The following is a 22,003-nucleotide window of genomic DNA, read 5'->3' on the forward strand; positions in this document are numbered from 1 at the left end:
TCAAGCTCAGAGACAAAGCTTATTTTATTAGATACAGCCAGTATTTAAAATACTGTATGTAAATTATCGTGTTAAACAACAGTTGCACTCATAATACATGTACTAAGTTTCTCCTAATATATAATGTCTGAATAATTCTCTCTGCTACCCCTGTAATAGTAGACATTTTAGTGGCCATTTTTTATTAGAATTTTATGGCCTCACCCATTTCCTTAGTTAATTTATCTATGTGTGTAACAGATTAGGCTTGTCTCTGCAGTTTCTGATGAAGGGAAGTGTGAAATCTGGAATAACTTTGGCGATCTCTTTACAAGTAACTTTTTGCCTTGGTTTTTCGTAAGGAAAAACAAGCACTCGCTGACCAGGATTGATTCTTAGAAGACTGAGGAGGAATTCAATCTCATTTCTTCAAGGGTCTTCATAGATAACCTCCTTGAGGAAGGGTCATCCTCCTCTAATAGCTTGGCAGAATTATTTGCAGCCAACATCTGCAGAAGGAACTGAAGCAGACAAACACAAGAATTATCATGTTGCCATGGCAATAAGCTACATAGGGGGCTGCAACTTTTTCATGGTAAATCACAACTTAATTGTATTTTCTGTGGCATATTAGCCATTGTCTGATGACGACATCGGTTGTTGCATCAATGTAAGAAACAAACTTGCCATGTTAAAGTAAAATTTGTAACCAGCTGAGACAGCTTTCACAGTGTGTGTGGTTGGATAGGTAAGCCAGTGTGGTCCAGTTAGTATTCTGTTGGTCTAGGGCAGCCTTGGCCAACTCCATGCCTTCAACAAGTTTTGGACTACAACTTTTGTCAGCTTCAGCTGAAGCTGATAGGAGTGCTAATCCAAAACATCTGGATGGCACCAAGCCTGGTTTGGGAATTTAGGAAGTTTTCTTTAACATCTTGTGCTAGTCAGAGTAGTTGCAACTCTTATGCTACAGATAAACTTGCAGCCACTCCACTGTGCATGTGAAGCCCAGTTAGAGAACCTCAGAGGCAACAATAAACTTGAGTGGAAAGTCAGGAATGAGGAGACTTAATGCTTCTCTCAAACAACTACTGTACTTTTTCTAACTGGGCTCTATGAGTGCAGCCCCCTCTACATTCCAAGTTAGGTATAAACCTTTCCCCTTCCGTGCCACTTTACTAACAGATTTTATTTTTCCTGTGCAAAGAGATTCTGTCTCTCCCTTCACACGGAGTATTCAAAAGCTGACAGCCTCGTGGTGCAAGATGTGCTTCATGACTTGATTTTGCTGAATGTATAAAAACAGGCTCCAAAACGAAAGTAGTGCAAAGAGACAGGATCAATAGGAAAGAAAATGTATGTGGATATAACCACACATTTCCAAGAATGATCTAAAACATTATTTATTCATGTTACAAGTAGAGACCGGGTCGGGGGGAACGGAGGAAAGGTTTCCTTTTCAAATAAATGGGAGGAAAGCAAACACTTTTCTTGAACTCCTGTAGTTTAGCTTCATGCAGCTCCTTCAGGTTCTCAGATGAAGATCTGTTCAAGTCCTTTGCTCCAGTCTTCTTTGTCTTAGTTTTCCCTGTTAGATCGCCAAACGTTTTGGCTTTGCAAACAGCTTTGCCCTATCACGTATAAATGTGCATTAATATGGTCACAGGGAAGAGGTTTGGAAAGGAACGGGGAAGTTTTTGGTATCACATACCCCCTTAGTTTCTAATGGTAAGATACCCATATAGCATATCTACCATACTGAAGTGAAGTGGAGCATCCACACCAAAAATGTAGAAAGCAGACCTGAAACCTTAAACCATATCTGCATAAGAAAGCTGCTGTCGGGAATCACTCGCAGGATTAGGAAGTGTTAGGCAGAAATGAGGACCTGAACAAGCATCTAAATGCAGCAGCCATCAATTTCTATCAGGGAGACACATGTTCAAATGCACATCACTGTCCACATTCTGGCACAACCAGAATATTGTGGGGTGGACAGGTTTGGTGCTTGCCTTGATGCTTAGCTGAAGTAGGTACTAAGCTGAGCTGAGTCTTTGTTATAATTGATTGATTGATTGATTGATTGATTGATTGTCTGCCCTTCACCCTAAGGTCCCATCGCTACTTACAACATTAAAGCACAATATTACATGTTAAAATCATAAAATAAGGCGGGTGCTAAAAATATACACTTCAAGTGTCAACAGCCAGGGTAAAGAGGTGAGACTTCGGCATTCTCTGGAAGCTGTATAATCAAGGTGCCAGGCAGAGGGAAAGACGGAGTTCCACAGCTTAGGGGCTGCCACAGAGAATGCCCTCCCCTGACCCATGTTTTCCCTCTGGGGGCAGAGGAACAACCAAGACTGCCCCTCTGCTCAGGACTGGCCCATGATGTTTCGCTCTTTCAGGCAAAACAGAAAATGCCACCACCTCTTCCTCTGTCGTGCCCCTGCCTCCCACAGTGTGGAGGAAGAGGAGGAGGTGGGCGCAGAGAAAATGGGAGCGGTAGCCAGGTACAAAGGTGCCACTCACCTCCAGAGGCTATATCTGCCACTGAAGAAAGTGCCTCAGCTCACTTTGAACAGGGTGGCAGCTGGCAGCAAAACAGGACATTCCCGAGAGGCAGCTTGTGGGCATTGCTAGTGAGGCCCGAGAGCAGGAGGCCCTCTTACATTGCGAGATTTTGCAGCCCAGTTTTGCAAGCCACTCAATTTGGCAACCCTGCAGAACTGGCCACGAAGGAGGGGCCACAGTCCTCCTTGCCCACTCTTTGTCCTCAGGTTGGCCCTGGGCACAGTCTTCCAAGGATAAATACTTAAAGGGCTTTGTTGTGTTGTGCAGGTGTCACCTCCAAGAGCTTCTTTCTCCCCACCTGCCATGAAATACTACCACACCGGAACATTGTGAGTACCGGTAATTATTCCAGTCAGTGGGTCCTTAACTTTATGGGAGCAGCACAATGGTTGCAGCAGAGGCAGACGGTGTGGGATGTTTCCTTCAGGAACAGCCAGGGGCAGGGCAGAGTGTGTGTCAAATCAGCCCATTGTGCCTTCAGGGCCCACAGGGACTTCTTGTTCTACTTTGTGTTGACTTTTTGTCCGCTTTGCAAAAATGTTTGAGAATGTAATTTATTCTGATTAGGGTGGCCACTCTTTTATAAACAGGCACTTTGTGACTTTGGGAACTGCATAACAAGCAGAATGACTGCTGGCGTAGCATAGTGCAGCCTTCCTCAACTCCCATCAGCCCCAGTCAGCATGCGTCCAAAACATCTGGAGGGCACTGTTATGTACTGAGTTGAATAGGATCCAAAATGCAGCAGTCTGATTGGTCCTAGAACAATAGGTTCCAAAATGCAGCAGTCTGATTGGTCCTAGAACAATAGGATTCAGAATGCAGCAGTCTGATTGGTCCTAGAACAATGCAGCAGTATGATTGGTCTGCAGGAGCCACCCAATCCAGCTCCAGGTGGAAGTGAATCCACAACCTGATTGGCCTACAGGAGAATCCTGGAATTAGCCAATCATGTGCAGCCCATTGTGTAAATAATGTATATAAAGCAGATATTGTGGGGGAACTTCCATTCCTCCTCACCACTAGGAGCTGAATAAAGAGCATGAAATCCACTCTCAACTTCGAGTATATTTCAGGCACAAAGCTGGGGAAGGCTGGCAAAGTGGTTCACACTACAATCCTGTAGGGATGGAAGTTAACCTGATGCCCCATGGATTTTCCCAAATTAGATGAAAAAAGATAGGTCGAGTAGAGGAAACTCTCTCCACAAACACCCTATCTAAAAGCAGCTTAATGGGTGCGATTCCCATTAGAAAAATGGTATTGCAGGGTAATAGGGGAAGGTTCCCCGCCCCTTAATGGCTAATTTATATTCCACCTTTCCTCTTAACATAGTAGCGTTAGGTGTAAACAACATTTAAAAGACAATAATCCATAAGTAATTAATTAAAATAATTAGAACCAGAAACAGCATGGCAGGTAATGAAAAGATCAGGTCATCATAAAATACCAAGGTTGATGTTCCTCTGCCCTTGCAGCTGCAGCCACAGTCCACTTGCCCCCATCCCCACATGCACAACTGCTTCAGTGCAAAGAAAATGATACCCAATCTACAGAAATGTTGGCTAAACCCAACTCTAACCAAAAATTTAACCCAGGGTTGATACCTCTTGAATACTCCCAGTCTGAACTCAATTTGCAACTAATAGTCATTGTTTTCACTGTGTTCATGATTCTTAATTGTTGCAATATTTCTTATCCTCACCATGAATTCTTAACTTTATTGTTTTATTGCTTAATAGTGAGTGATATGGGTGGTTTACAATGAAATATGGTACAGTAAATAAAATAAAATAACCCTACAAGAGTGTCATAAAATATATACAGGCATTCTCCGTCTTAAAAATCCTGTTACAGATAGGTAGCCGTGTTGGTCTGCCATAGTCAAAACAAAAAAAAATTCCTTCCAGTAGCACCTTAACTTAGTTGGTCTTTAAGGTGCTACTGGAAGGAATTTTTTTTGTTTTAAAAATCCTGATTCAGAGAAACAGTCTTGGACCACCTTGCTTCTAAAAGCCAACAAAGCATGACAGCTGACCTGTCTTATAGAATCATAGAACTGTAGGGTTGGAAGGGACCCTGAGGATCATCTAGTCCAACCCCCTGCAATGCAGGAATATGCAGCTGGTCCATACAGGGATCAAACCTGCAACCTTGGTGTTATAAGCACCATGGTCTAACCCAGTGTTTTTCAACCACTGTTCCGCAGCACACTAGTGTGCCGCGAGATGTTGCCTGGTGTGCAGTGGGAAAAATTGAAAAATTTGAAAGATTTAAAAATAAAGTATTTTATAATTTTTCATATTTCTGTTTGCTTACTATTTCATAATAAAGTAATTATAAAATACTTTCTTTGTGTTTATTTGATTGCTGTTCAAGAGAATTACTTTATATATAGTCAATATAGGCACAGAGTTAATTTTTTAAACATTTTCTAATGGTGGTGTGCCTCGTGATTTTTTTCATGAAACAAGTGTGCCTTTGCCTAAAAAAGGTTGAAAAACACTGGTCTAACCAACTGAGCTATCCAGGTCTTCATCAAGGAATTACCCAAATACGGGTGCCACTACCAAGAAGATTCAGTCTTATGCCAGCCCACTGTGCGTGTGATCAGTGTTATCAAAGGCTGGCGAGAGAGCTAGGAAAACCAGGAGGGATGTTGCTTTTTGTATCTGTCTCCCGGCAGAGGTCATCCATCAGTTTGATCAAGGTAGTAGCTGTCCCCAAATTGGACTGTGATAAGTTCCTGTTCTTTGGATCAGCCTTGCAAAATTGTTTCCACCCTCCACTGCTGTATACACCAAGGCCATTTCACACATCATGTTGCAACACACCCACATTTGTCGCCACACATACATTTAGCAGAATACTCTTGCTGTTCATTGATCCTTACGCATATACCCATGCAACGCATGTGCTTGTGGCCGTTGAACAATCATTAGGTGCACACTTAGCATCAGAGTTGGAAGGGATCCCAAAGGTTCATGTAGTCCAGCCTTTCTCAACCTGTGGGTCTCCAGATGTTGTTGAACTACAACTCCCATCGCCCCTAGCTAGCAAGGCCAGAACTCAGGGATGAGCTCACCCCCATCGTTTTACCCGGACACTGAGGTCCAGCGCCGAGGGCCTTCTGGCAGTTCCCTTGCTACGAGAAGCCAAGTTCCAGGGAACCAGGCAGAGGGCCTTCTCGGTGGTGGTACCTGCCCTGTGGAACGCCCTCCCACCAGATGTCAAAGAGAACAACAACTACCAAACTTTTAGAAGACATCTGAAGGCAGCCCTGTTTAGGGAAGCTTTTAATGTTAGATGCATTACTGTATTTTAATATTTGGTTGGAAGCCGTCCAGAGTGGCTGGGGCAGCCCAGCCAGATGGGCGGGGTATAAATAATAAATTATTATTATTATTATTATTATTATTGCAGTGCAACAACATCTGGGGACCCACAGGTTGAGAACTGCTGATTCTAGTCCAACCCCCTGCAATGCAGGAATACGCAGCAGGTGCGTACGGGGATCGAACTCGCGATCTTGGCATTATCAGCAGCACCAGGCTCTAGCCATTTGAGCTAACCAGATGGCCTCACTTGGGGGGGTCTTAGGTGCGCATAACACAAAATGCAATGTATGAAGCGAACTGTAGCCTAGAGTGCAAGGTGAAGTGGCACAGGTGTATATGTGTGTGTGTGCGCGCACCATCTCGGAGAAATGGCCTGGTTTAGTACTCCTCCCCTCCTGCCCCTTTTCTGCAAATCACATCTTTGTGAGGGTGTTTTGCAAGAAAGAAGCAGCTGTCTGTCTAATGGGACATGTGGCTGCATGTAGAGGGGGCTACTATGGAAATGAATCCATATTACAGCCCTCCAATTTATTCCCTGCCAAATTCTGCATGCCTTCAGATACCAGCAGTTGTCCTGTTAATAACCTTTTGAGAAATGCATGGTTGTCTTTTTATCACCCAAACAAACACAAAGGGTTATATTTAACTGAGCTTTATGCAGAGTACACACATTGAATGAACATCAGAAATCTAAATTGTATACAGCCATGTGAACTTGTATTATTTAGATGGTGTTTTTGTTTGTAGTTGCAGGTTTTTAAATATTGTTTTTAATATTGCATTTTAAATGGCTGTCACCTGCCCTGGGAACTTAGAGGGAAGAGTGGGTGATAGTAACTATAGTAATAGTATAAATTAATCAAGATAGCTAAGTTGTTGTTGTTTAGTTGTTTAGTCGTGTCCAACTCTTCTTGACCCCATGGACCAGAGCACGCCAGGCCATAGCTAAATTAGGCCTTCTAATTTCAGTGGGTGTACTCTGAGTAAAACTTAGTTGACTACCATCCATTAGGAGAAGAGTGAACCAACACAACACAAAAGCACCTAAAACACACTGGAACTGTTGCGGCCAGGTTCTGCTTGCAAACTTCCTCTAGACATCTGACTGGCCTCCATGAGAACAGCATGTTAGAGTAGATGGGCCTTTGAGTTGATCCAGTAGGGGTTTTCTTACATTGATATAGTCTTATAAATGACAGTTCTTAAATAGGGAGAGGATTATGTTAGGCAATAGTTTGTACTGTATATTGTTTCAGGAAACCTGCAGTGTGTTTGGTCAGCAGTGAAACAAAAGGAAATGCATAGGAAGAGCCTAAGCTATGAACCAATAAGTCCCTGGTTCAATTCTCTACCATTAATCAATTGATCTGATGGCCATTAGCATACCTCCATCAGCATTAAGGGGATAGTAATAAATAAAACTGCCTTACCCTTACAAGGTCACTGGGCACTTTGAGCACTCTTGTGCTATGTAAATGCTGCAAGTTCCCATACCATCTCAAATCATTATCTTATTTCTTCACACAGAGGATAGTTAAACTATGGGACTCCCACATAATATAGTGAAAGCCACCAATTCATCTAATTCCCTTCTGGGCAATCTTCTGGGGGCCAGTGGTGGCCAGGGCCAGAGGCAAGGGGGGGGTAGAGCAATTAATGTAAATTTTACCTTTATACAGTAGGCTACTCTCTACACACACACACATATCCAGACAAGCACAAGGCAAAAATACTCAAACATGTGAAGCATAGCAGGTGAGCGGTGTGGCTTCAGGAAGGTGTGGTTAGATAGGGTGTGGCCTAGGTAGGATCTCAAGGGCCAGACAGAGAGGGCTGGAGGGCCACATCTGCCCCTTGGCCTGAGGTTCCCCACACCTGCTCTAGACCAAACCTATACAAGCCATCAGCCATGCATGATGCCTGATTTTGACGCCTTGACTGCAAAAACAAAGGGTTGTCAAGCACTAGTAAGTCAAGTTAGGCTTGGCAGGTCACACATGGCTGGGAAGGTTTGGTGTAGCCACATAAAAATGCTGCCTTTACACAGCTGCAGCTGCTTCAATTCTGATCTCTACAGTGGTGCCCCGCAAGACGAACGCCTCGCAAGACGAAAAACCCGCTAGACGAAAGGGTTTTTCTGTTTTGGAGGCGCTTCGCAAAACGAATTTCCCTATGGGGTTGCTTCACAAGACGAAAAAATCTTGCGTCCCCCAGCGGTTTTTTTTTGCTTTTTTTGCCCTTTTCCTAAGCCGCTAAGCCGCTTATCAGCTGTTCCGCTGATAAGCCGCTTAACAGCTGATCGCTGGAAGCCGCTTGACAGCTCTAGCACTAATCCGCTAAGCTGTCAATGGGCTTGCTTCGCAAGACGAAAAAACCGCTAGACGAAGAGAATCGCGGAACGGATTAATTTCGTCTAGCGAGGCACCACTGTAGTTGTATCACGGACAGTAGGATTTGCTCACCTGAGGCTTCCTGTAGCCTTTCCTGTCAAGAAATTGCTCAAAGGCGTAGATTGCATGGAACCCACTTGCCTCCTCCACCTGCAAGAATAGATATTACTAATTTCACACATGAAAGGAATGTTCAGACACCATTTCCCACATATTCAGGTTTACCTATATCATTGCCCCTAGGGACCAGAGGCACACCAGCGCACCTGGGTAATTTTCTTACAAATAAGGTAAACAAATTTTGTGGTGCATTTTCCATTCACATTTATTATTTTGTGTGTCAGTTTCTGAATTGCAGCTCATTCAGAAACTTTGGAACTGTCTACTTATACTTGTTCATTGCAATATCAAAAAGTACTGTTTCTATGAGTGAAAATCTTAGCCACCATGCATCAAATTCCACTTACTGAACTTTCATATCACTTGACAACACATCAGCTAGAGCCCTGCAGCTGTGTTGAGTGGCAAAATTCCAACCCACACTGCCCCCCCTCTATAAATAGGGAAATCCTGACAGATACCCAAGGACAAAATCCATGACACCTCATGTCAGTTGTGAATGGCATTCAAATTACCACTTTTCACGCTTCCCAAAGGCCACCAGTGTCTGCTTTTTGTCACACACAAAAGGAGTTCCTTGAGTGCATGTGCCTATTCAAAACTGAGGCAAACTGAGTGCATTTGGTACCTATGTAAAGGTAAAGGGACCCCTTCACAGTTAAGTCCAGTCGCGGACGACTCTGGGGTTGTGGCGCTCATCTCGCTTTACTGGCTGAGGGAGCTGGCGTTTGCTCGCAGACAGCTTCCAGGTCAAGTGGCGAACTAGAGCAGCGCACAGAAACTCCGTTTACCTTCCTGCCGGAGTGGTACCTATTTATCTACTTGCACTTTGATGTGCTTTCAAACTGCTAGGTTGGCAGGAGCAGGGACCGAGCAATGGGAGCTCACTCCGTCGCAGGGATTTGAACCGCCGACCTTCTGATCAGCCGGCCCTAGGCTCTGTGGTCAAGGCCACAGCACCACCCGCGTCCCACTGGTACCTGCCAAGCACAAAAACATTGCTGGAAGATGCCTAAAAATTACCAACATTTATTTACCTCATGAATGCCCTATAACAAGACTTGCCCAGCATAGAACACAATGGGCAATTTCATTACCTTTGGGGCTGCCTTCTTCTTCCTTAAATCCATAAAGGATTGCAGACATACAGGGATTTCTTCCTCATCTCTGACTTTTTTCTTTTTCCATTTCTTGGGGGGAAGATACCAGGCTCCATATTTAATCTTGTCCCATTTTGGCAGAGGAGGTGTCTGATAGGCAAAAGAACAAGGGCACGGTATTAGGTGGGTTGTTGTTTTTTGCCATGTCTGTCATTTTATAAATACAGTGGTACCTCGGGTTAAGTACTTAATTCGTTCCGGAGGTTCGTTCTTAACCTGAAACTGTTCTTAACCTGAAGCACCACTTTAGCTAATGGGGCCTCCTGCTGCCGCTGCGCAACCGCTACATGATTTCTGTTCTCACCCTGAAGCAAAGTTCTTAACCCGAGGTACTATTTCTAGGTTAGCGGAGTCTGTAAACTGATGCGTTTGTAACCCGAGGTACCACTGTATTCATTTTGTGCTTATGTCTCACCATGATGGCATAAAAATTATTCACCATCCATGCAGTCTTGTTGGTCTGGCATGCAACAGAGGCTGGTCCATTAGGGCAAGTGCAGGGGTTGCCCCACCAACATCACTCTGCCCCCAGGCAACCCCCCTCCTTGCCTTCCAACTTGCAACCAGCCCGTGGGATGGCATTGCCTGTTGGCTTCCTCCTCTGTAGCCTCAGTGCTGCCCTTGCAGAGCTTAGCAGAGAGGATGTTATGTACTGAATTGAATAGGATCCAAAAGGCAGCAGCCTGATTGGTCCTAGAACAATAGGATTCAGAATGCAGCAGTCTGATTGGTTCTAGAACAATATGGTCCAGAATGCAGCAGTCTGATTGGTCCACAGGAGCCACCCAATCCATCTCCAGGGGGAAGTGAATCTGCAACCTGATTGGCCTACAGGTGAATCCCGGAATTAGCCAATCATGTGGGGCCCATTGTGTAAATAATGTATATAAAGCACACATTCTGGGGGAATTTCCATTCCTCCTCACCACTATGAGCTGAATAAAGAGCATGAAATCCACTCTCTACTCTGAGTATATTTCAGAGGAAGATGCGACAAAACTAGAATTAGTTGACTCTGGCTCTGTCTGTCCTTGACCTTGGCTCCGCCTACTGTTGGCCTCCTTCCCTTCCACTCTACCAGCCCCAACGAGCACTACCCACCTTTGCTGGTATGGATGAGGAAAATCCTGGTGCAAAGCTAGGAGGGAGGGGAACACAATATTTGGGGGAAATATGTCCCTTTTCACCAAGGAGAGAACAGTCCCCAAATGTTCCTTTACAGGGGGGAAATATTGCAACATTAGGGTGCCACCTGCACTTCTGTAATATCCGCAACCTTGATTGCACCAATCCTTGCCCTCACCTCAGACCTATTTGTGTGCCTAGGAAAGCAACCGACGTACTTGTGCCCATCAAGCTTGGAGGTTAAGGATCAAGAAAGGACACAGGGAACAACTGTCAGTCCCATTCATCTGCAGACCATCTTAAGGGCCAAATTTCCATACATATTCTGTTATGTACTGAGTTGAATAGGATCCAAATTGCAGCAATCTGATTGGTCCTAGAACAATAGGATTCGGAATGCAGCAGTCTGATTGGTCCTAGAACAATGCAGCAATATGATTGGTTGGCATGAACCACCCAATCATGCTCCAGATATAAGTGAATCCACAACCTGATTGGCTTACAGTAGAATTCCAGAATTAGCCAATCATGTGCAGCCCATTGTGTAAATAATGTATATAAAGCATATACTTGAGGGGACATACATTCATTCCTCCTCACCACTATGAGCTGAATAAAGAGCATGAAATCACTTTGCGACTCTGAGTATATTTCATATTCCCACCAGTTGGTGGACATTTTCCTGGTATCTAATTAAGAGAGAAGCCACCAGCCTGCAGATCTCTGCGAATGCAGTACTACAGAGTTCCCAGCAAGTGGCAATCTAAGAACACTGTTCTGAGTAGCAGAAATGCCAAACAATTCATAACCCTCCAGACATCCTTTCGCTTGTGCATTCATGATGGCTTGTGATCATGACGTTATCAGAGCAGTTATATGCAATCTGGCTTTCAATACTGTTTTGCGCCTGCAGAGATTTTGGGGCAGTCGTACTGCTGCGTTTCCAAACACTGCCTGTCCTGTAAGCTCCTGTCGAAATTATTTTTGTAACACAAATGTTCTGGTTTATTTTTTGTGCCACTTTTGTTGTGCTGTAGTGCAAGAATGCCCCTCCAGATGGCAATAATATGGCAACACAGAGGAAACACTGCAGAATGATGTGTGGAAGCTCCAGTATAAATCCACAAGAGTTAACCACTCCTTTTCCCACCCGTCCCACTGCCATTCCTTCGCTCAAACTCACAGCCCACTGAAACTGGGATTTTCTTGCAATTTACCTTCATAGAGTTCTTGATGGTTTGCCAGTCCGGACGGCGCCCCAGGCACTCCTTCAGCTCTCCTGGCACATTGTAAAGCTGCACAATTTTCATGGGCGATGACGTTTTGGATTCTGATTCGTAGCTTGTGTCAAACAATTTCATGATGGTGGCTTCGTCAATGTTATACTTTTCAACTCCCTGGAATTAGAAGCCCAAGAACACTTTCAGAAGGCAGCTGTTTCAATCATTGCAAACACTCTCTAAGGAAGATAATCGTGGTGAGCTGCACATTTCAGCAGATGGGCAAGGGCCTGGAAGAAGACTAGTTGTGTTACCAGCTCTAATTGTCACAGCTTTTAGAGCAAAAACCTTGGCCTCTTGTTTCACCACCGTTAGGTCACGCTGATTAACTGTGGGCATATGACTGCAGTCTTTTGGGGTGCTCTGCATTCACACATGCACTCAGAATACAACAGGTTACTTCAGCAGTAAAGAGTTGTTTCGTTGTATGGAGGAGTCACTTACTGGTTCACATGGAGAAGCCATGTGCCCAGTGATGGAAGTGTGGACAGCTGTGTTGAGGCAGCAACAAGTGTTGAAATTTTGCTCCCTTAACAATTTTGTGCTAGGGCAACCTCCACATGCTATAATAATAATAATAAAAGATAATAAAAATGTGTTTATACCCCGCCCTTCCTGGTTCAAAAATCGGGCTCAGGGCAGCTAACAACAAATTTAAAACACTTTAAAACACTTAATTATAAAAGCAGCATAAATATGGCATAAAAACATCAATAACAATAAAAATCAAAAATCAATCAGATAATGCCCAGGGCTAGCTGGCTGAATTGTTCCTACTTGGGCCAGTGAGGAGGCCAGGGGAGAATTTGCTGTGGGGTCTCAGAGCGGGTGATCTTCATAAAAAGGAGAGGGGAAGGGAAGAGAAGGGAAATAAAAGATCAGGCTAAATTAAAATTAAAGGCCAGGCGGAATAGCTTTGTCTTACAGGTCTGACGGAAGGAGGTTAAATCCTGAAGGGCCCTAGTCTCATGGGACAGAGCATTCCACCAGGTCGGAGCCATCACTGAAAAGGCCCTGGTCCTGGTGGAGGATAGTCTGACTTCCTTAGGGCCCGGGACCTCTAAACTATGGTTATTCATGGACCTTAAGGTCCTCTGTGGGGCATACCAGGAGAGGCAGTCCCATATGTTACTGCCCCAACATTCAAAACCATACTTTCCTTGCCTGCAACCTGAAGTGATGTAATATAAGGGGGGCGGACTTTACTTCTTGATTCTATTAGTCATCTGCCCTAGAGGAGATGACTAATAAGACCTGAACGTGAAGTCACTCCAAAGATTTCATCGGATAACACTATATCACCCACCTTCCTGCCTCCAAACCACGTTGCTCCAGAGAGCACCCAAAATCACATGCAGAGGGGCGGAGAGACCACAAACAGACAAGTCATCAGAAGAGAAATAAGAATATAACCCTTCACAAAGCTCAGTTCTTCCCGTGAGACTGTTCCAAACGTTATCTCTCTTAATTTGGAAGAGGAAACATCAGTTCCTGTTAATTTATATACCAGAACTGGTTGAAAGCAAAACGTTTGTTCTATCCTTTCCCCTGCTACTATTGTTTTCAAAAGTGTTTATTAAAGTTTTTGAACATGTGTGCAATAAACAAATAAACAGACAACTACACGACAGAACTGTATGGCTCACATTATGTAAGCTATTGTTTATGCATCTAAGTGCTTGGCTGTAATAAAGAAACAAGTGGGAAAATACCAGTAGCTAAATTATACTGGCGCAAAGGCCCACATGTGTCTGAGTAGCAGGAACTGTGAGAGGCCAGGAGTACCATAGCTGTCAACTTACAGATTTTGAAAATAAGGGACCAGCAGCCTCAAAACTAAGGGATCAGCAACCAAAATAAGGGATTTTGCTATTGTAAAGAGTTACATACATTGGCAGGATTGACAGATGATGTCAATCCGGCATGAGACGGTTGCGGCGTGGCGGCAGCCACTGAAGCGCCACCCTTCTGCGTCTCTCCCCATCCCCTCCTCTTCCTCCTCCCTCAGGCCACCTCCTCAGCTGCCACCACCGCTGCCGCCTCCGGGCTCGTGGGCGGCCTGGGCAAGAGTCTCTCTCCCTCACCCCTCTCTCTCAGGCGGGGAAGGGCTGATGGAACTCCTCGCGCCAGGACGACGGCGCCAGCGAGCTCTCTCGCGCGCGGCAGAGGACCCTGAGCCGCTGCTTCCCTGGACGAGCATGAAACCCGGGAAATTTAAGGGACATCATCAATAAGGGACAGCAGCGGGACACGGTGCTGGGATAAGGGAGTTTCCCGCCAAATAAGGGATAGTTGACAGCTATGAGGGGTACTATGGATCTGCATTGCCTTAAAATATGCAAATTATAAGCTAACCATTGTTCCAAAACCACATCGTTTTTGGGGGCTCCACACAATGCTCTATTATACTGTATGCAGTAAGTTTTCCCCACTAATGCTAAAGTGCAGACTTTAAACCACTAGCTCTACATCCTGCTGCTATTTTTTTGAACTTCACAAGACTGACCAAGTCATGCTGCACATGAATCACACTGGAGACTTTCACCGATGTTGAATTAGCAAGTTTCTCAGTTCCTCTTTCCTTTTGCTTTTTACTCAACAGCAGAACAGAGATTAAGAAATGTGTCAAAGTTCCCCTGACCATGTATTTTTGTATTCTGATTTCTGAGTGAACAATTTCTTCTATTTTGCCTGCTGTATTATTAGTAGCTAAGGGTGCTTTCAGAATCCAAATGGGGGCTTAATATTGCAAACAAATGGTTCCAACACCCAATATTAAGATTACTGGATTTTATGCCAAAAAAGTAAATCTGAATTAAACAAGGGAAAATGTGGACTGACATTTTGATGCCAACGATGTTGTGTGGACACTGCAAAAAACTGCATGTGTAAGAAGCACCCATCACACATTAACACTCTTCTGGAAACACAGCAGTTTGACTTCATCCCCAGAGGTGAACTCCATTGTCTCTCAAGACAGATGGATGTCAGCAATAACAACAAGCACACTAAAATAAATAAGGATATTACAAACATATCAATTATGCTTAGTGAGGTTGTGGTGCCCTATTTTGTGCTAAGTTTTAAATACTGCACAGAGACTGGTCAAAGGACTTTGCATTTATGGAAGATGAACACAGAAACAGCTATCGGGTGGGATGCTGAAAAAATCCCTCACATAGCCATTTTCTACAAATATTCCGTGTTTCGTGGAAGTAGTCTGAATACACATTTTCAGCCTAAAAACAAATGCAAATATGAATCAGACCACATCCACCACAATTCAGAATGTTGCTCTATCTCAGGCTTAGGCAAACTCAGCCCTCCAGATATTTGGGGACTACAGCTCCCATCATCCCTAGCTAATAGGACTAGTGGTCAGGGATGATGATAATAATAATAATAATAATAATAATAATAATAATAATAATAATTTATTGAGTTTCCCCAGCCACTCTGGGCGGCTCCCAATCGAGTGTTAAAAACAATACAGCATTAAATATTAAAAACTTCCCTAAACAGGGCTGCCTTCAGATGTCTTTTAAAAATAGGACAGCTGCTTATTTCCTTGACATCTGACGGGAGGGCGTTCCACAGGGCGGGCGCCACTACCGAGAAGGCCCTCTGCCTGGTTCCCTGTAGCTTTGCTTCTCACAGTGAGAGAATCGCCAGAAGGTCCTCGGCGCTGGATCTCAGCGTCCGGGCTGAACGATGGGGGTGGAGATGCTCCTTCAGGTATACAGGACCAAGGCCGTTTAGGGCTTTAAAGGTCAGCACCAACACTTTGAATTGTGCTTGGAAACGTACTGGGAGCCAATGCATATCTCTCAGGACCGGTGTTATGTTGTCCAGTCACCAGTCTAGCTGCCGCATTCTGGATTAATTGCAGTTTCCGGGTCACATTCAAAGGTAACCCCACGTAGAGCGCATTGCAGTAGTCCAAGCGGGAGATAACCAGAGCATGCACCACTTTGGCGAGACAGTCCGTGGGCAGGTAGGGTCTTAGCCTGCATACCAGGTAGAGCTGGTAGACAGCCGCTCTGGACACAGAATTGACCTGCGCCTCCCTGGACAGCTGTGAGTCCAAAATGACTCCCAGGCTGCACACCTGGTCCTTCAGGGGCACAGTTACCCCATTCAGGACCAGGGAGTCCTCCACACCCACTCGCCCCCTGTCCCCCCAAAACAGTACTTCTGTCTTGTCAGGATTCAACCTCAATCTAGATGACTAGACGACCCTCAGGGTCCTTTCGGACTCTATGATTCTATGATTTTTATGAAGTCCCCCATTCTGGATCAGCTGAACCCTTGACGGTTTTGCCCTGAAGTCTGCCATTGCACCTCTCTTAGCTTACCATTGAGCTGACCCACTCAACAAACTCCTTCGTTGCACGCTTTACATTCTCATCCAAGGGAGGAATATAGGCTATTTGGGCTGCCTTTTCTCTTTCACTCACTTCTTTTTTACTAAACCACGTATAAGGGTTCTTGCTTTTAGGCGCCCAGGGCCTAAAGAGAAATGAAAAATACATCATGATCATCAAGTTTCTGTCACACAGAATTGATTACATTTCCCTCCCCCCACCACTGCATTTAATTGAATGAGGAGGAATAACACAATGACAACTTTATTTCCATATGTTACATGATTTCACCACAGTGGATAGTGAGGGGAATAATATAACTTTTTGGTGGAAGAACAACTGCAGCGGAACAGAAACAGTGCTGCATGTGTTGACTATTGAGCAAAATTGAAAATTATGCCTTCTTATATCACAGAACAAATCCCTGCAAAACATTCCCAGAGTTTCATGTGCAGGATCTGGTACTGTAAATGATCTGGCTTGAGTTCTGCTGCTACCATGGGCTGTGCCAGATTTACGTATAAGCTAAACAAGCTATAGCTTAGGGCCGCCAAAACAAATTAAAGGAAAAAACATTTCCAAAATATAAGATAAAAAACAAATAAAATAAAAATACAGCAACAGTGTTTTGTGTTGTGTTGCTTTGATAAAATACATATTTTGTTACTTGCAAATGGCTTTATGATACGATACGATACGATACGATATCTTTATTGTCATTGTCCCTTGGGGAACAATGAAATTGAAAATTACATAAAAGCTACATAGAACTACCACAAAACTACATAAAACCACATAAAAACTACATAAAACATTCAAAAACCCCTAAAAACTCTAAAACCCCATTTTAAAATACACTATACTACAGAGACCCCTTATGCTGCGTTTAGAACCAGAATTGCATTAGCGTAGAAACTGTTTTTCAGATGGCTAGTCCTGGCCTTTATAACCCTATACCTTCTTCCAGAAGGCAGAAGCTGAAAGAGATCATTTCCAGGGTGCATACTATCATGTGCTACCTCTGCCGCTTTCTTATGGCACCTGGCAGCATAGATTTGATCTAAGGTGGAAAGAGTGCACCCAATAATTCTCTCTGCTTATTAGATACTTATTAGGTCCATAAATTACCATAAAGCATATATTCAACACAAAAACAGCAGCAACAACAATTTGTTGTTGACATGGAACATCAATGGCGCCAACTCTCCGGAAAAAAGGAGAAGAATATTTCATATATTGAAAAAAGAACAATTGGACATTATTTGCCTGCAAGAAACACATGTGACCAGGCTCCACAGAAAAGTGTTAATAAACAAAAGATTAGGCCAAGAATTTATTTCTTCGGACAGAGTCAAGAAAAGAGGTGTGGTGATATATGCAAAAGAGAGCCTGTCACCAAAATTTTTATTTAAAGATGAGCAAGGAAGAATTCTGGCAATTGAGATACAAAACCAAGGAGAAAAGTTTTTGATATTAGGAATTTATGCGCCAAATGAGGGGAAATCGGAATTTTATAAGAAGCTGCATGAGATAATGCTGGACTATCTGAACTATGACAACATCATCATGATGGGAGATATGAATGGGGTGGCATCGACCAACATGGATAAGTCACATAGTCAAAATGTGACAAAAGATGGCAGACTACCTAAAACATTTTTTGAACTGACCGACAATATGGACTTGATTGACATTTGGAGAACAAAGAATCCCCTGGGAAGAGAAGGAACATTTTTTTTCTGAAGCCCAACTGACATGGACAAGAATCGACCAAATATGGATAACTAGAGGTCTGGCACCTAAGACAAAAAAAAGTGGAAATCTGCCCAAAGACCTGCTCCGACCATAATGCTGTAAAGATGGATATGAGACTAACTCCAACTGGCTCCTTCAGATGGAAGATGAATGACAATTTGTTTAGAGATCAGGAGATTATCAAAAATGCCCAAAAAGCTTTGAAGGACTACTTTGAGATAAATTTGAATACTACAGTGGAAAAAAGAACCGTCTGGGACGCAAGTAAAGCGATTATGAGGGGGTTTCTGATACAACAGAACACCATAAAGAAAAGAGCACAGAATGAGAAAAAAGATAAGAACCTGGAGAAAATTAAAGAATGTGAGAAGAAGTTAAGATCGAGACCGAAGTCAAAGGAGATTTTAAGAGAAATTAAACTCTACCAAGCACAATATTCTAAATTGATAAATCAGGAAGTGGAATGGAAAGTTAAGCTAATGAAACAAAGATCTTTTGAATCGGCAAATAAATGTGGAAAGCTGTTAGCATGGCAGCTGAAAAAGAGACAAAAATTGAACACGATCACAAATTTAGAGATTGAAGGAAGAAATATTCAGAACCCAGTGGAGATCAGAAAGTGTTTCCAGAGATACTTTAAACAACTATATACACAAGGGCCGCAAAACGAGGTGGAGATAGAACAATTTTTGACAAAGAATGGTCTACCAAGGCTGTCTCAGGAAAATAGAACAATTCTGAATTATAAAATAACACAACAAGAGATTGAAGAAGCCATTCAGAATATGCAACTGGGCAAGTCTCCAGGGCCAGACGGGCTTACCTCCAAATATTATAAGACATTGAAAGATTACTTGATACATCCATTAATGGAGATTTGCAATGAAATTATGGAGGGGAAGAAGGCACCGGAGTCGTGGAAAGAAGCTTTCATCACATTGATACCTAAACTAGAAACTGAAAAGACACAACTTAAGAACTACCGCCCCATCTCCCTCCTGAATGTGGATTATAAAATATTTGCAGACATTTTAGCAAGTAGATTTAAAAAAGTTTTAAATGTGGTAATCCACAAGGACCAGGCAGGCTTTCTCCCAGGTAGACATTTGTTTGCTAACACAAGGAACATTATTGACATTTTGGAACTTTTGCAAACAAATATCAATACTAAAGCAGTGTTAATTTTTATAGATGCGGAGAAGGCCTTTGATAATATTTCTTGGAAGTTTATGAAGAAAAACTTGGAAGGGATGGGAGTGAGACGGGGATTTGAGAATGGGATAGACGCAATTTATTCAGAACAAAAGACTAAATTGATAGTGAACAATGTGGTGATGGAAGAGTTCAAAATTGAAAAAGGAACACGACAAGGTTGCCCTATCTCTCCTTTGTTATTTATTTCGGCCCTGGAGGTGCTCTTGAACATGATTAGAGGGGACCGGTTGGTGGAAGGAATTCAGGTCGGAGCGAAACAGTATAAACTCAAAGCCTTTGCAGATGACCTGGTTTTGACCTTACAGGAGCCAGAATCTAGTACGAAAAGAGTATTACAATTGATTCAGGAGTTTGGTCGGGTGGCGGGATTCAAACTTAACAAGCAGAAAACTAAGGTATTGGGGGGGAAATTGACACCTTTAGAATCAGAAAGGTTTCAGAAAGAGACAGAGTTAAACGTGGTTTAAAAAGTAAGATATCTAGGGGTAAACATAACAGCTAAGAACTTGAGCCTATTCAAGGACAACTATGAAAAGTGTTGGTTAGAAATTAAAAGGGATTTAGAAGCTTGGTCAAGACTGAAACTTTCCTAGTCGGGCCGAATTGCTGCTATAAAGATGAATGTATTGCCAAAAATGTTGTTTTTGTTCCAGACTTTACAGATTGTGGATAAAATGGAGTGTTTTGGGAGGTGGCAAAGAGACATCTCTAAATTTGTCTGGCAGGGCAAAAAGCCCAGAATTAAGTTTAAGATATTAACTGATGCTAAAGAAAGAGGGGGCTTTGCCCTGCCAGACTTAAAGTTGTACTACGAATCAGCAGCTTTTTGCTGGTTGAAAGATTGGTTGCTTCTTGAAAACACTGATGTTTTGGATTTGGAAGGTTTTAACAATGCTTATGGATGGCATGCATATTTGTGGTATGACAAGGTTAAAAGTCACAAGGCTTTCAAGAACCATATTGTCAGGAAAGCAGTGTTTAATGTCTGGATAAAATATAAAGACTTGCTAGAAAACAAGACCCCAAGGTGGTTATCACCAATGGAAGCTAAGGCCCGGAAAAGACTCAATATGGAGGCCAAATGGCCGAAATATTGGGAAATATTAGAAAAAGAGGGAGATAATTGGAGGCTGCAGAGTTTGGAGAAATTAAAAGGCAAAGTGTGAGATTGGCTACATTATGCTCAGATCAAAGAGGTTTTTAAGTTGGATAAAAAGATAGGATTCCAGGTGGAAAAATCAAAGTTGGAAACTGAATTGTTAGAACCTAAGACTAAGGTACTTTCGAGAATGTATAATTTGCTGTTAAAATGGAATACACAAGATGAAACGGTTAAATCAGCTATGATAAAATGGGCACAGGACATTGGGTACAATATCATGTTTGCTGATTGGGAAAGGTTATGGACCACCGGTCTGAAATTCACATGTAATGCCTTGAAAAAAAATATTATGAAAATGATATATAGGTGGTACATGACCCCAGTCAAGCTTGCAAAAATATACCATTTGTCTGATAATAAATGTTGGAAATGTAAAGAAACAGAAGGAACATTCTTTCACCTCTGGTGGACCTGCCCTAGAGTTAAGGCTTTCTGGGAAATGATATATAATGAGTTGAAAAAGGTATTTAAGTATACCTTCCCTAAGAAACCAGAGGCCTTTCTTTTGGGTATTGTCGGCCAGAGGGTGTTAAAGAAGGACCGAACATTTTTTATGTATGCAACAACAGCAGCAAGGATACTAGTCGCCAAGCACTGGAAAACCCAAGATTTACCCACACTGGAAGAATGGCAGATGCAACTGATAGACTATATGGAGTTAGCAGAAATGACCGGCAGAATCCAAGACCTGGGAGAAGAAGCCGTGGAGGAGGACTGGAAGAAATTTAAGGACTATTTACAAAAATATTGTAAACTGTATGAGTGTTGAGAAAGATGCAAGATTATAAATAATATGGCACCATTAAATTAGTTGAAAGGAATATGAAGATAAGTGAAAACATATGAAAAGCTAATCTTTGGTTAAATAATATGTTAAAATTAAGTTTTTAAGATTGGGGTAAAATTATTTAACATTTGGGACATAATATCTGAAAGTTATAAAATAAGAATTGAAACAAGGTAATAAATTGCTGGACAAAGTTTGATAAACTTGGAACGCAGGAACGAGAGACGTGAGGAAGTCCAATGAAGTGAAGAAAGTATGATTATTGTAAAGTTATATGTCGTTTTGAGTGTTTTTTACATTGTATTAAGAAAATTTTGAATAAATATCTTATAAAAAAAACAAAACAATTTGTTGTTGACAAAGAACAGCTGGACATATAAAGGGCCCCATTACCTTCAGTAGCTTAGGGCCTCATCACACCTAAATCCAGCCCTGACTATGGGATGCCAGTTATTTTGTTCCCACATGAGTCATCAGAGTTATCCAGCTTATCTTTTTTCCTTATGTGGAAATGCTACAAGTGCTGTATGGCAAAGAAAGATGTTGGCGAGAAGTCATCACAATCATAGATTCAGGGGAAAGGCAAGGAGAGCAAAATGAGAAGTGGCAGATTTTTGAGAGATTTATTGTGCCTTTGCAGTAGCTTTACACAAGGGAAACTCTTGCAACATTGCCTGCTTATAGATAGGATCAGTTTCTATGGGTTGTGTCAAGTTCCCAGAGGATGCTCTTAATGAGTGGTCAATAAAGGTCAAAA

General features: G+C 42.7%; 1 protein-coding gene and 1 long non-coding RNA gene across 7 annotated transcripts in view; one reads left to right on the forward strand and one right to left on the reverse strand.

Annotated features, from left to right (window-relative positions):
• Positions 1-22,003, reverse strand: part of LOC310852745 (protein FAM47E-like) — a 31,101-nt gene continuing 9,098 nt past the window's right edge. For 3 of the 6 annotated variants that reach the window (XM_083756693.1, XM_083756694.1, XM_083756692.1), the window contains exons 4-8: positions 16,319-16,472; positions 11,901-12,080; positions 9,496-9,648; positions 8,351-8,428; positions 1,097-1,607 (exon numbers count right to left, since the gene is read on the reverse strand). In XM_083756693.1, coding sequence (XP_083612819.1) covers positions 1,389-1,607; positions 8,351-8,428; positions 9,496-9,648; positions 11,901-12,080; positions 16,319-16,472 — 784 coding nt within the window. In that variant the 3' untranslated portion in view covers positions 1,097-1,388. Of the gene's footprint in view, positions 501-1,095; positions 1,608-6,876; positions 7,090-8,350; positions 8,429-9,495; positions 9,649-11,900; positions 12,081-16,318; positions 16,473-22,003 lie in introns of those variants that run through there. The other 3 variants (XM_083756696.1, XM_083756695.1, XM_083756697.1) reach the window with 3 other exon arrangements.
• Positions 4,513-5,958, forward strand: LOC310852954. Its single transcript, XR_014568479.1, has 2 exons — positions 4,513-4,590; positions 5,082-5,958. It is a non-coding gene; the product is annotated as an uncharacterized lncRNA (long non-coding RNA).

The sequence above is a fragment of the Podarcis gaigeae genome, assembly GCF_964106915.1.
Source record: "Podarcis gaigeae genome assembly, chromosome: 9".
In the NCBI taxonomy this organism is placed as follows: domain Eukaryota; kingdom Metazoa; phylum Chordata; class Lepidosauria; order Squamata; family Lacertidae; genus Podarcis; species Podarcis gaigeae.